Raw genomic sequence first — 12,681 nt, forward strand, 5'->3', positions numbered from 1 at the left:
TGCCTCCAAATCTGCGTAGTCAAGTGACTCTGGTGGTTTTAGTGTCGTGGGCATAAAATGTAAAGGATACGGTTCACGGGCGATACTGTTAAGGCTATTCTTGCCAGCCGACAGGTTCATGCAGGAAATGTAGTGACCCGATCTGCGGCGGAGCATTCTGCTGTTCCCTACTACACGCATCTCCATTGTCCCTTTTCCTTTTGGACTTCGTCGATCTGTTTGGCATTATATCGCCATATGGTCGGGTAATTGCAGCCGCATTGAGTAGCAGAATACCGCAGTATCCAAAGTCGAAGCCTCCATTGTTCAGTTGTGGTATATTGGACAATTCAAGAAATATGTTGGTCATTGTTAGGTAGTCAAAGACATATCGTGTAGTTTCAATCATCCGCGAGCTTCTATCACGCAGCAAACCTGACACTGAATCTGATGCATAGCATAACCTTGACGAATTATTTGAAACCGGGAAAATGCAACTGACGTAAGTGACGAATCTACTTCAAAGTAAAGAAGTCGGCGTTACGTGCAGATATTCATCTTGCCATGCATTGCAAAAGAAAGCATAGCAGACATCAACCACATTAACCACTCATTATATTTCAACACCCCGCAACTGATAGAACGCTATCAAAAAGACTAGATTACTTTTTTGAAGGACATATACCGGTACATACATTCGATTGAATGCAATCTGGAGGATACACTCTAAGGACTTGCAAACCCCTTTTACATTGTGTTTCATGACAGCGTGGCAAGTGTCCGTCACGTGGACGAATTTGCCCGGCGGGTGTGTAGATGATCCGATCCGATGGAGACGATGATTGAGATCAATACAGGAGTTCTCTGCTTTGCTGCCACTGTAGCAGAGCAGAACACTGAATGCTGATGAGTGGCTAGTAGTACTAGTATTCGACTTCATTCGTCAGTGTTGGCTATCTGGAAGGAGGCCTTTGGGCTATCCACACCTGCACCAGAGATGTCTGATTCATGAAATCGCCAAGATGTGGATCATGGCTACTCGACCCGTCCGAGTTGTGCGCACCACAGGTATATGCAGGTACATGTAGATTGGCTGTTCGTTTATCTCGCTCTGCGCAAAATTAGAAGGCGGGTGTGGATGGAAGGGTTGGTGGTGGCGATGTTCGCCACTTAACCACATTCTCACTAATTCCTGATCCTGGATGTCGCTTGTTTGGTTCGAAATTCGAATGCACCAAATCCAGCTAGAACGAGCCTTTACAATTAGTCATGACACCCTCAGCGAAGCGAGTGATGGTGACCATCCAGAGCGACTGTATCAGGTCAAAGGTGCGTTTCCGACAGCTGTCTGCAATCAGGTGAATCAATGGCTGTGACTTTACTAGCGATGTACACCGTACTGGTACTCGAATGTCGAGTTTAGCATCCGGTGGCAGATCGGGCCAATAAACGGCATGCTTATCTGGATAGTCTAAATTAGACTACAATGCCTAGACGTTATACCAGTAGTGCTTCACTACAAGTACAACGTCACACACTTGCCGTGAACTCTTGTCTACATACATCTACATCTACACGTAGAGACATCCAAAAATAGGCTCTTTTGACTGGCACTGAGTGATGGCAGTTTTAGTGCTGTCTTTTTTCGCACTAATTTTAGGGGAACTAGGAACCGTGTCTGCTGCTATAAACTAAGTTGTCACTCACTTAGTGGTATCTTATCGGATCGAATCAACTCAGCACACGCCATGGACCTTGACCTCACTGCTTCCTGCCTTTAGTTTACGGAGTAGAGTCTACGACACGGGGCACGTCGTTATCTCACATTAATAATTTTGGTTTACTAGCAGCACGACATTTAGCGCGCTAGTTGAGAGCCATAATGTGACACAGGCTGCGGGGGGTTTACCTGGAGTCTACCCCGATTGTGGTGTGCAATGTCACGGAGAAAGTAGGCGTTCGAAAATACTGCGACAAGCTGCAATCGTGCCCAAGTGCGTGTGACCGTCGGCTAGATTGGACTGGATGTCCGAAATTGAGCACGGCCACTTCATTAACCGACCACGCAAAACGGTCTATGTTATACGTTAAATATGAGTGTTTGTATTGACTACCGGTATGGGCTGAGACGATTCAATGAGCAGCAAACCTTCTCCAGCCAGACGTGCCGTCGAAAAGAAGGGATTCTCCGACGCGACGTGTATGATGGCCAAAGATACGAGCGTTCGGGAACAATGTTCACGAGTAAGCCTCATAAGACGAAATCGGAGCAGTGTGTAGCGCTGAGGTTCGTCTAGTATGTGTGATTACGGAATTGAGGTGGTCATTTCGGCGATAATAGAGGAAATGTGTGCTTCTCCCCACGTGTGAGTTGGCGCTTTCCCTACCAACTTCACAATTCTGGGAGTATTTGGGCCGATTTCGTTTCATTATTGTTTTGTGATCGATCAGAAAGACAATTTGAATAGTCAAAATCCTCTCCTAGACTCACCTGTGATCTCCCCAAGGCGGCGTGCAGCAGGATGAGAAACAAGATCTTGGGAAAGTTGTCTGCCTGCCGCCAGACTACCGCCAGCTTCGGGTGGCTTTCCATGATAGCGATGTGGCTTCCGACGCGGGCACAACCGCCACGCCTCGTGGTCCGTTATCCCGTTGTTATGCGGAGTGCACCTAAGCGAGGCGTCTCGGGAGAGAGAGAGAGAGACAAGAAATGTCCTGTTTTGGCAGTAAAGGAGAAAGAGACAAGGTCCTGTTTGGCCCAAGAGCAGGAAGCTCTCACACGACGAAACCTTTGGAGCAAACTACACCACTTATTCTAACGAGCTCGAAATATCTTGTCACGCGCGTTTTTATGAGATGCAACCAGAGACGACTTGCCCTAGCGAAAGACATTCCTTTCTTTTCCTCACTTCCGAACGGCTCCCTTAGCACGATCCGCTAAACAGTGACATGGATGACACCAAAAACGTCGCCTCTGCGGAGGAAGTCAGGCGCACGGGAATCGGGCATGTTCGCCCCTGTAGACGAACGAGCAAGGAAGCGACCAGCGTGAACGATGTGACGAGGTACCAGTCAGAAACGTGAACAAGCGCAGCACTTTACCGTTCATAAACCACACGGCAAGCATATCCTTATCTGCTCATGAACCTCTGCTCTAGTGCTGCAAGTCGTCAGGTGTCATGTAATAATTATGGTTTATTGCAAACACTCGAACATTGATTTCAGCCCTGGAACTACTTGGAAGCATGCTCCAACTAAGTGCTCTTGATAAATTCTATTCAATAGTAATACAGCTGAGCACATCCTCCACCATGATTCCGTCCACGCAAACGCTCCAACGCACGACCGGTGGATGACTGTGCCTGGCTGGAATCCTGCGCGCAGTGCTGGTCTTCAGATTAGATTGGTGTCATTGGAAACGCAGATGAGTGGGGCTAGTTCACTCTGAAGTTGGTTTGAAGAGAGCTGCACTGCCCGCAGCTTGGGACCAGCAGGCCCATGGCACGTTCCCACGCAGACCTGTCTTCCTCAGCTTGTCTCCACCGTCTCTCGACCCGTGTCACAGGCCTCACGGGCAGCCTGAATCTCGCAATTGGTCGAGAGTGCGCCGCAAGCTCAGGATGCGCTTCACGGACCTCAGGGCTTGGCCGTAGGCCCGGCTAGACCACACCTTCAATGAGTCCTTCCACAATGAGGATGATTACAAAGACGTCGTGTAAATGCACCGGGATTATTGCCAATTCGTTCCCCTCAACCTCCAACCTGTTATACTCCAGCAGTCCTGGGCAACACCACGCATCCAGGAGGGCATCATCAGTGCTTTTATGATGTCCTCCTGGTTGAAATTAGGAAATACTAGTAATCGCTTACAATCCTAGGACTGGTTTGAAGGGTTTGAGGTTAGTGGAAAGATGAAAAGGCTACATTGGGGCTTCAAATCTCTCCAAATATGATTGTCCTGAGTTCATTCTGAGATTTATAAACTCTCTCTCTCTCTCTCTATCTATTTATCTATCTATCTATCTATCTATCTCTATCAATCTCTCTCCCTCTATCAATCTCTCTCTTTCTCTCTCTCTCTCTCTCTCTCTCTCTCTCTCTCTCTCTCTCTCTCTCTCTCTCGCTCTCTCTCTCTCTCTCTCTCTCTCTCTCTCTCTCTCTCTCTCTCGCTCTCGCTCTCTCTCCCTCCCTCCGCCAGAACAACAGAATGAGAGGGACTAGAAGTAGAAATCATGGTGTACAGTGCAAGTGTGATCATTCCTAAATGATAAAAATACATACTTCTACTACTACTACTACTACTACTACTACTACTACTACTACTACTACTACTACTACTACTACTACTACTACTACTACTACTACTACTACTACTACTACTACTACTACTAGTACTACTACTACTACTACTACTACTACTACTAGTACACTGTATCCTGGTAGTGTGAGGAAGTCATGGACAAGCATGACGCGGCAACAAGACTACATCATACAATGTTATGTACGTCATGTACCAGCACACGTGACGTTCTTCACCGGCCATGCATGCGCGACTCCGAAGAGATGTGCTAGCAGTAGCAGTCATATCTCAGTACCGTGGTGTAGCCTGTACGGCTGTAGGTGCTGCAATAGAAAGCGATATGCATGCGCCCATCATTGTTGCACTAACACCACCACACGGTGATAGTCCTCATCACCGATCGCTGCTGAAGACTGAAGTGGCCCCAGCTGTCTTTTCCCTTTGGAATGGCTGATGAAAAATGTGCCAAGCTGCCAGGTCTTTGTCGGATCCAGGGCTACTTCACCGTGTTCAGCTACCTACTTGGGATTGCACAACGGGGCAGCTGCTCCTTCCTGTAAACCCATTGTCACTAATCACATTTGCAGATCGTGATTTTCTACATCTTGTCCTTCTCACTCTCTTGTTGTGGTGGGGAGAGAGAGTGAGAGGAGAGATGGAGAATGGCAATCGACAACCTGCAAAGGACGTCATCCTCTCAGTAGCCCGCCTGTACTGTGTGTACGCCAAAGAAGCACGCTGAGCACTATTTCCGTCAGTGAGTTTCGTGAAGGGTGTCTGCGGGCCCTGCCTGAAGACAAATATTCCAGAGGACTTCGAGGTTTTCACAGTTGGCGATTTTCAGCAGAAGCGCCCGCGCCACTTCGGAATTTCGTGCACTGCACAGCTGAGATTACGGCTCAGCAGGGATCCGTGCCTTACCGTTTCGGGGGGGGGGGGGGGGGGGAAGCATTTTGAAGTATCTAGGAGCGAGAGTTTTCTCAGTAGGGTAGATTCTACTTGCTATGCCTTCTCCGGAGAAGTGTCTGAAGTATCTGGGAGCGAGAGTTTTTTGGTCAAGGTTTGACTGCATACAGGTTAACGTTCATGTGCTGCTGCGACTAGGCATTGGCGGATAATGCTCGAAAAGCAGTGAAATTGGCGGAACCATACAAACCTTATGGCTGGCAATTCCTCGAATTCTGCTCCATTTCTTTATCCACATACCAAACATGCATGAAACTTACCAGAAAAAGTCGAATTCTGCCAATTTTCTGCCGGCATTATCCGCATATGCCTTACTGCGACAAAAGTCAGAGCTAGCGATGCACTTCTGCAGTGAAGGCGTGCACGTGGAAGAAACGTTCGAGGACGACTCGACCCACATACCGGTGCACGCTAAGGATAGGCTATTGATAGAAATGTTATTCGATTACGTCATCATTCGACGTGTTTTGTACACGAAATATCGCATCATAGAGGGTGATGTCATTTTCATAAACTAGCGTCTTTTGTAGATCGGTATGAGACAAGTACAGTGAGTATCGTTTATAAAGTGACCGGGTGTAACGATATACCGGCTATAATGATCGAACTCGCCAAAATCAAAATCAAATCACAAAAAATACAGCTAAAATATCACTATACACACTATTATCGGCTATACCGATATATCGCTTATTGTGATGGGCTTCAGGAAGCAAACCATATCAAATGCACAGGAAAATATCGTATATACTGATCAAGAGTGATGATCACAAAACAATTGTTCTTCAAATTTAGTTTATTTCTTCCAAAACTGATCCAGTGTTGCCTGGATGCATCTGGCAGCAGACGTGATTGAGAGAAAATTCTTCCCTGTATGCTGTAAGCAGCCACATGTACACGTGGCTGCTTTTCATGCTTTTTCCAGCATGTACGCATCATTTCATGCACAGTCATGTGCCATGTGTCAGTCATACATGCAAATCGGATATAGTGATGCACCGGATATAGTGATAAATTATCGAAAATCAAAGGGGCACGTTATATCCACTATTTACTGTAGAGGTAGATGTACAAGTGTACATTCTCTTCTGTTTCACTCCTATTCGTATCCACTCCCAGTCTATTCACTTCCCCTGACTGCTCACCTTGTATTTGAAGTTTATCGCATTCCCATTTCAACTAAAGATTATGATTATAATCATTATTATGAGGTGCAGTGGGTTGGCAGTGCTATTTCTAGTCAGTTGGCTCTTTTTCCGCTGTTGACCTCACCCTCTCCTCACTTCAATTAGCTGTCTTGACATGCTACGAGGTGCCGAAACATATTACTCGGCTACACTGTTTTTGTAGAGGCCGAGTTTTCCGCATCCGTAGGAACGCTACCATCCTTCAAGGATCAAGGCGCAGATGCAGCTCCTAAAGCGGTGGGAGGTGCCGAAATACATGTAAATAGAGAAAGAAAGACAAATTCAGCCGCACAGACAGCCATGCCTTACAGTTTGTCATACATATAGTGATGCTTTTGTGGTCAGCCTGTTCGGCCTGCTACTACAAGTCACGCAGGAATAGGTTGTGGGAGAAGTCAAGGACTATTTACATAGAGCCTACGCATAATACAGATGTGTGTGTGTGTGTGTGTGTGTGTGTGTGTGTGTGTGTGTGTGTGTGTGTGTGTGTGTGTGTGTGTGTGTGTGTGTGTGTGTGTGTGTGTGTGTGTGAGTGTGTGAGAGAGAGAGAGAGAGAGAGAGAGAGAGAGAGAGAGAGAGAGAGAGAGAGAGAGAGAGAGAGAGAGAGAGAGAGAGAGAGAGAGAGAGAGAGAGAGAGAGAGACAGTGCGGGGAGAGACAATGCTGCGACAATCACTATACACTACAGGTGCTAGAGGAGGGAGACGGTTTAACTGTAAGAGTCGCTTAGATGAGGGTCGTTTAATGATAGTCGAGTCGTGACCCGCCGCGCTTTCCCAAACATCACATCCGAACCCACATTAATAGGCCTATACGAAATTGGTGTCTCCTTACAGCCAGCTAGTTGTTCACGACTTCCACAACATGTAACACACAAAATGGTTTCTCATCGGGTCCACAGTGAACTCTCGACGACTGCTAAACAGACAGATCCTTTTTAGAGTGGGGCCGAGAGAATATGTTCGACAACCACCGGCGAAAGGCCGAACGCTCCATTAGCCACGTCCATGCATCCTTTCGAATAAATAATAGCGATAGACCTGGATGTACAATTACATGTAAATCCTAATAATTATAATTATTCGGCATGGTCGAATGTTGCGACCGCGATTCATTGAGCGATAGTCCATCGATCCCCTCTCCATGCACCCTGCAGGCAATCTGAAGCTTGCTTGCTACTGAGTTCGGTGACGCAAGGTCAAAGTCGACAGACTCGACACCCACGAACATCCTTGTTTCACATCATAAGTTTCCCGTCATCAAAACGCACGTCGAGTACGAACTTGCCGAAGACAAACTGAAAAGCTCATCGCTACAGTTCCGAAATTGCCCCGAGGCGAAGTGGTGTACTAAAATACGCCAAATCACGCTCGGAACAGCTTGGGGGCCAGAACATCGCCAACACTGCGAAAGGCATATTTGCAAAATTTATGCGCAATCTCCTTGGAACATAGGGATGGCACTCAGGGAGTGGTGACACTTTTAGAAAGCCCAATTAGTTCGGCACTAGATGTTCTCTCTGTTCGCCTCTCGAACGCACTTGCGACGCGTATAAATACCGCCTCACAGCTCGCACAATGAGTTACAAAGAATAGAATTTGGGTAACGATGAACCCCAAGATCCAGTCCACTCTCACCCTTTTCCTAGTTTTCAGATCCTTTGCCGACCTAGAGCATCTCTATCTTTGAATAGTCGGGAGAAGAGCGCGTGGAACGTTTACTACAGTCGCAAACCGTATAGTTACGAGTTTCGTTTCTTGAGATTTGACGGACAAGGCGAGACGAAGAGTTCCGAGCAAATCGACGACCGTAGGTCTCTGTCCAAGATTGACCGGTAAGGTAACAAGCCTATTGAAAGTGTGCAGCTGCATTGTAGACCTACATGATTGTAGATCATTATTCTCGTTTCATGCGATTTCTGAAAGGTGGGTATGCGGGCTCCCCTGGTGTTTGTCCGTCCTTCGACTAGGTCGGCGTCTTTTCTATTTTTTCATTTCGGCCAGAATCCAGACTGTACTGTATAATTCATCTGGGGGGTTGAGGCGTGAGGAAGTTGTCATACAGCGGTATGAGGCCGCCTTGTGGCACGGGGAGTACAACTCGCTCCACTCTACCTCTCCAGACTGACGATGACACATACCGGTGGCTTGAATTCGTATTCATGGTTGGCAGTGTACGATGGAGTAATGCAGTTAGTTGATCGTGACAACCAAACTGGGTGGATATTGTCATGAAAGGTTCTGCTTTCCGCTCCACTGGGATACATGTGCCGGAAAGCAACTAATTCTTGTAAACACAAGAGAGAGATTGGAAGCTTTGTTGCAACTCTGAGTTTCAAGTATTACTACGATCATCAGGTTGCCTGATGATCGTAGTAATACGTGAAACTCAGAGTTGTAACAAAGCCTCCAATATCTCTCTCTTGTGTACAAGGCTCTGCCCTACATGGATATTTTTTATTTTTTATTTATTTTTATTGAAAAACCACAAACCTTCAGACATGTGAACGTGCAGATGATATAACGTGTACATACGTATGTATCGAGAAGGCAGCACAGAAACGGCAGTGGTGGTGAGGCCTGGGCAGCTCGTCCGACCGTGGTTCTCGGAGTCAACACTGGGCAGACGCACGTATTGAGCACTCTTCGGACAGTGAAGCACACCACTTGACTAATTCTTGTAAACATGCAACTTTCCTGAATCCTGGAAAAACTCCAAAGCGCTAGTGCCAAAGCCATTGTCCGTCTTAGTAACACCTTGGTTGTTTTTTCTCCTCTTCGTTTATCAATCAAATATTCCCTGCTCGCATTCGCTGGCTTGTAATTGGGCTTGTAATCTGTTTGTACTTGCGAATTCAAATAAAAAGAATATGAAAATACAAAATGAGGTTGACCCAGGACATCTAACCGAAGTGGTGTCGGCACGGAAGTACCCTTTTCATGGTTGCAGATCAACCCGCTGTGCCAGGCTGGGGTGTCAGTCAGGCTTGCTGTTCACCAGAAGAGGATCTCAGTCATTGCTCTGTGTGGACATTGCCTTCATTGGCGCAGCAGCAGACAGGACTGGGTGAACTGAGGACCTGTCATCTACTTACTACGTAAAGATGCTCTACATTTCCTGGATCGTCACAGCTAGGACCCAAAAAGGAGAGGCAGCTAACAGTACGCAGCCATGTGTATTGTGCTCCTGTGTCGAGTATCTTGCGGTCCCCAAACTGGCTGTTCTAAAAGTGAAGTTCCCTGATCTGTGGGGTGCCAAGGGGATGCTGTCAGTGCCTGGCATAACAGTGCTCAGCATGTTCAATGAGCACTGTTTTGACGTGTACTTATTTGGACTGACTTTCCGTGATAAACTAGTAGATGTTCCCAGAGGCCACACTCTGAGCGTTAAAATAGCCTCATCTCCCTATCCATGAAGGACACGAGTACTCTGCTAAGAATGTGTGTTCCGCACACGTGCATGTGACTTTAATAATGTTGATTACGCGTGACAGGCTAAGAGTTTCTATCGATATTTGGCCTCAGAGGATGGCCGCTAAGATCACGATAACAAGATTCATGCATTTGGGAATCCTGCTCGTATGTTAAATTCAGCTCAGATCTTGCGTATCTGCTCCGCTGGCAGTGATCCCATTCGTCCAGTTGTGTCTAATCCTACAAACAAAGTCACAAAGGAGGTTTACAGAGCTCGTAGCAACTCCGAGTTTCGTGCACAATGCAAACATCAGGCGACTTAGAGTGCTCCATGTTACTGTGTTGAAATACACAGTGGCATAGCATGGTGTATGTGTGCCAATGAGGCACAATGACAAGGAAAATTGACTTGCCCACTGTGCAGTAAACAGCTAGACAAACAAGAATCATGAAGTTGGACAGTACACTAGAAGTTCAGAGACCTTTAACAGGTGTCATTGTGTTAGCGTCTGGAGTAACACTAATAGAGTTTGTCCCAAGCGGACACAGGTCATAGATGCACAGGAGTGAATACCTTTCATCGTGATTGACTCACGACTAAAAAAGGTTTGTGTGCACATTGAATATGTCTCACCGACTATGACAACTTTGACTATCATGTATACGTAGAGGTTTTCTTAGACTTTCCATCCCCAGTAGCATGGTACTAACAGAAGGCCTAAAGTCAAGCCAGGGGGGGGGGGGGGGACAAGACCACAAGAAGAATGTCATGGAATTGGTACCTCTGCCATTGGGGAGGCCGAAGGCTCTGGAGAACTCTCCCTGTCTCTTTGCACTATGAGTCTGACAGTCTTAGGATCCCCCCACTGTACCCAAGGGTGCTCATCAGGAGAGGTGCTAATGAAGTGAACACTTAGTCACTGATGGCTACCTATGACAGGTGCACCCAAGTACGCCCAAGTGCCTCTACAAGTCATAGGAAATAGCATCTCTGCTGCAAAGTGGACAATTTCAAGACGTAGCACAAGTTCAGCTGAAGCACCATGTTGCTCTTGTTTGCTTTCCCCGGCACTACTGCCACTAGACTGAAGCAGTGGAAGGTTTTGAAGCAAGTGTGATCAGGGGGGTAACCTCATCACCCCCACCCTAGCCGCCTAGATGACAGTCTACCTTGTTGGATCATTCCATCTTAGACTCCAACATCACTTGTCTCTTGTGAGTATGGTCACAATGTCAGGTCAGGGAGGGGGGGGGGCACTCTATAAATACAAACCTTATCCCACTTCATTCCACACACTCATATGTTCCCTGGCGTTATGATGGAAAGGAGCATATTTCATGGAGAATAATACTGTTTCTGACAGCCTGTCTTGAAACGTTTCTGCACATTCTCCTTTCAGATCAAGAGAGGGAACATAGGATTATCCCTTGTGGCACAGGCGAATGGTGAAGCAGCATTATTAGAAAGCCAGGAGTGACACTGCGGGACTCCATTCCCAACATGGAGCATAACCGGGGGTCTCTGCACGTCGCGATTTCTTCACTACTGCTATGGATAGTGAGCGCCGCCGTAAGTCAATTTGGCTGTTTGCTGCTATTTGGTACATATACAATGAATTTACAGGGGCGTCAGAACCGGTGCGGCAGATGTGGCCAAAGCCGCACCAATATTTTAAAAAAATTGATTTCAGAAGCAATGAAATATGGGCTATTTGGGCACAATTTTATATTTTCCCGCGGGAGGGCCCCGGACCCTTTTCATAGCCGCACCATTATAATACCTTCTGACGCCCCTGAGATACAGTGAAAAACTTCAGTAAAATGCACTCTGGCAAGGAGCATTCTACGGAACACACAAGTCAGAAATGGAGCAAGGTTTTCATTTTGCTGTCATCCTGAGTTTCTTGGCCATTCACCAATCTTCAGACCGCAATCAACACACTAGTGATATGTTTTGAGTTTTACACTCTCGAGGGTTATAGGAGAGGAGTGTGAAAAACAGGTGCCGTTAAAACATTTTTTGCTGCACATTACATGTTAGCTGTTGATCAGCCTATATGCATTACATCAAGGGAAATCTGCACCTACAATACACTTCACCCATGAGATATTCGGCCGAAAACATTTGAAACGTGGTGCCGCCCTGTTCCACTATCTGTGGAATGCATCACGGATTGTGAATGTTCTACACTATCTAGGATAATGGGCAGGAGTGGGCAATGCACCACTGGGCCTATGAGCGCTGGGCTCTATAAAATGAATGTTTAGCTTCCTGAAAATATCCTGGTGGAGTAAAATCTAGCCTGTTTTGGCAGTGCAAAGGGGAAACTGAAAGCAGTCACCCAGAGCCAGTGGTACTGGTGACGGCTGCTTTGAGAATTGCTTTGGGGTTTGTGATGGATGTTGTGAGAGACCAGGGAAGTTAGGTGTCGGTGCCGCCCCTGCTCAGTAGTTATCACGTTTGTCCTAGCTTTCAGTATCATTGTCTTTCTTCATTATTTTTGAGCTGGGAATGTGAACAGAGTAAATGGGAAAAACAAATAAAAAAAGGTTGCTGACAACTGCATGATGATGATAGTAAATATATACCGTATTTCCCCGGTTATAAGTCGCACTCAATTATAAGTCGCACCCCCATTTTCCGGTTTGAGCAATATTGTTGTGGTATATTCACTTCAGTAGTAAGGCATGCTCGATTGTAAGTCGCACCCCCTTTTTTACCCTTGATTTTTAGTGTACAAAGGTGCGACTTATAATCGGGGAAATACTGTACCCCCATTATACACGCTTGGTTTGGATGTATTGTGCCCGTTCTGTTTGCTTGTTCATTGCTCTCC

The 12,681-nt window shown here is 46.6% G+C and overlaps 1 protein-coding gene across 3 annotated transcripts in view; it reads right to left on the reverse strand.

The window, feature by feature from the left end:
* Positions 1–3,614, reverse strand: part of LOC135829803 (uncharacterized) — a 57,734-nt gene extending 54,120 nt beyond the window's left edge. For 2 of the 3 annotated variants that reach the window (XM_065342191.1, XM_065342190.1), the window contains exon 1: positions 2,471–3,613. In XM_065342191.1, the coding sequence (XP_065198263.1) occupies positions 2,471–2,572 (102 nt within the window). In that variant the 5' untranslated portion in view covers positions 2,573–3,613. Of the gene's footprint in view, positions 1–2,470 lie in introns of all 3 variants that reach the window. The other variant, XM_065342189.1, reaches the window with a different exon arrangement.
* Positions 3,615–12,681: the final 9,067 nt, after the last annotated feature.

This window comes from Sycon ciliatum, chromosome 13 (genome assembly GCF_964019385.1).
Source record: "Sycon ciliatum chromosome 13, ocSycCili1.1, whole genome shotgun sequence".
In the NCBI taxonomy this organism is placed as follows: Eukaryota; Metazoa; Porifera; class Calcarea; order Leucosolenida; family Sycettidae; genus Sycon; species Sycon ciliatum.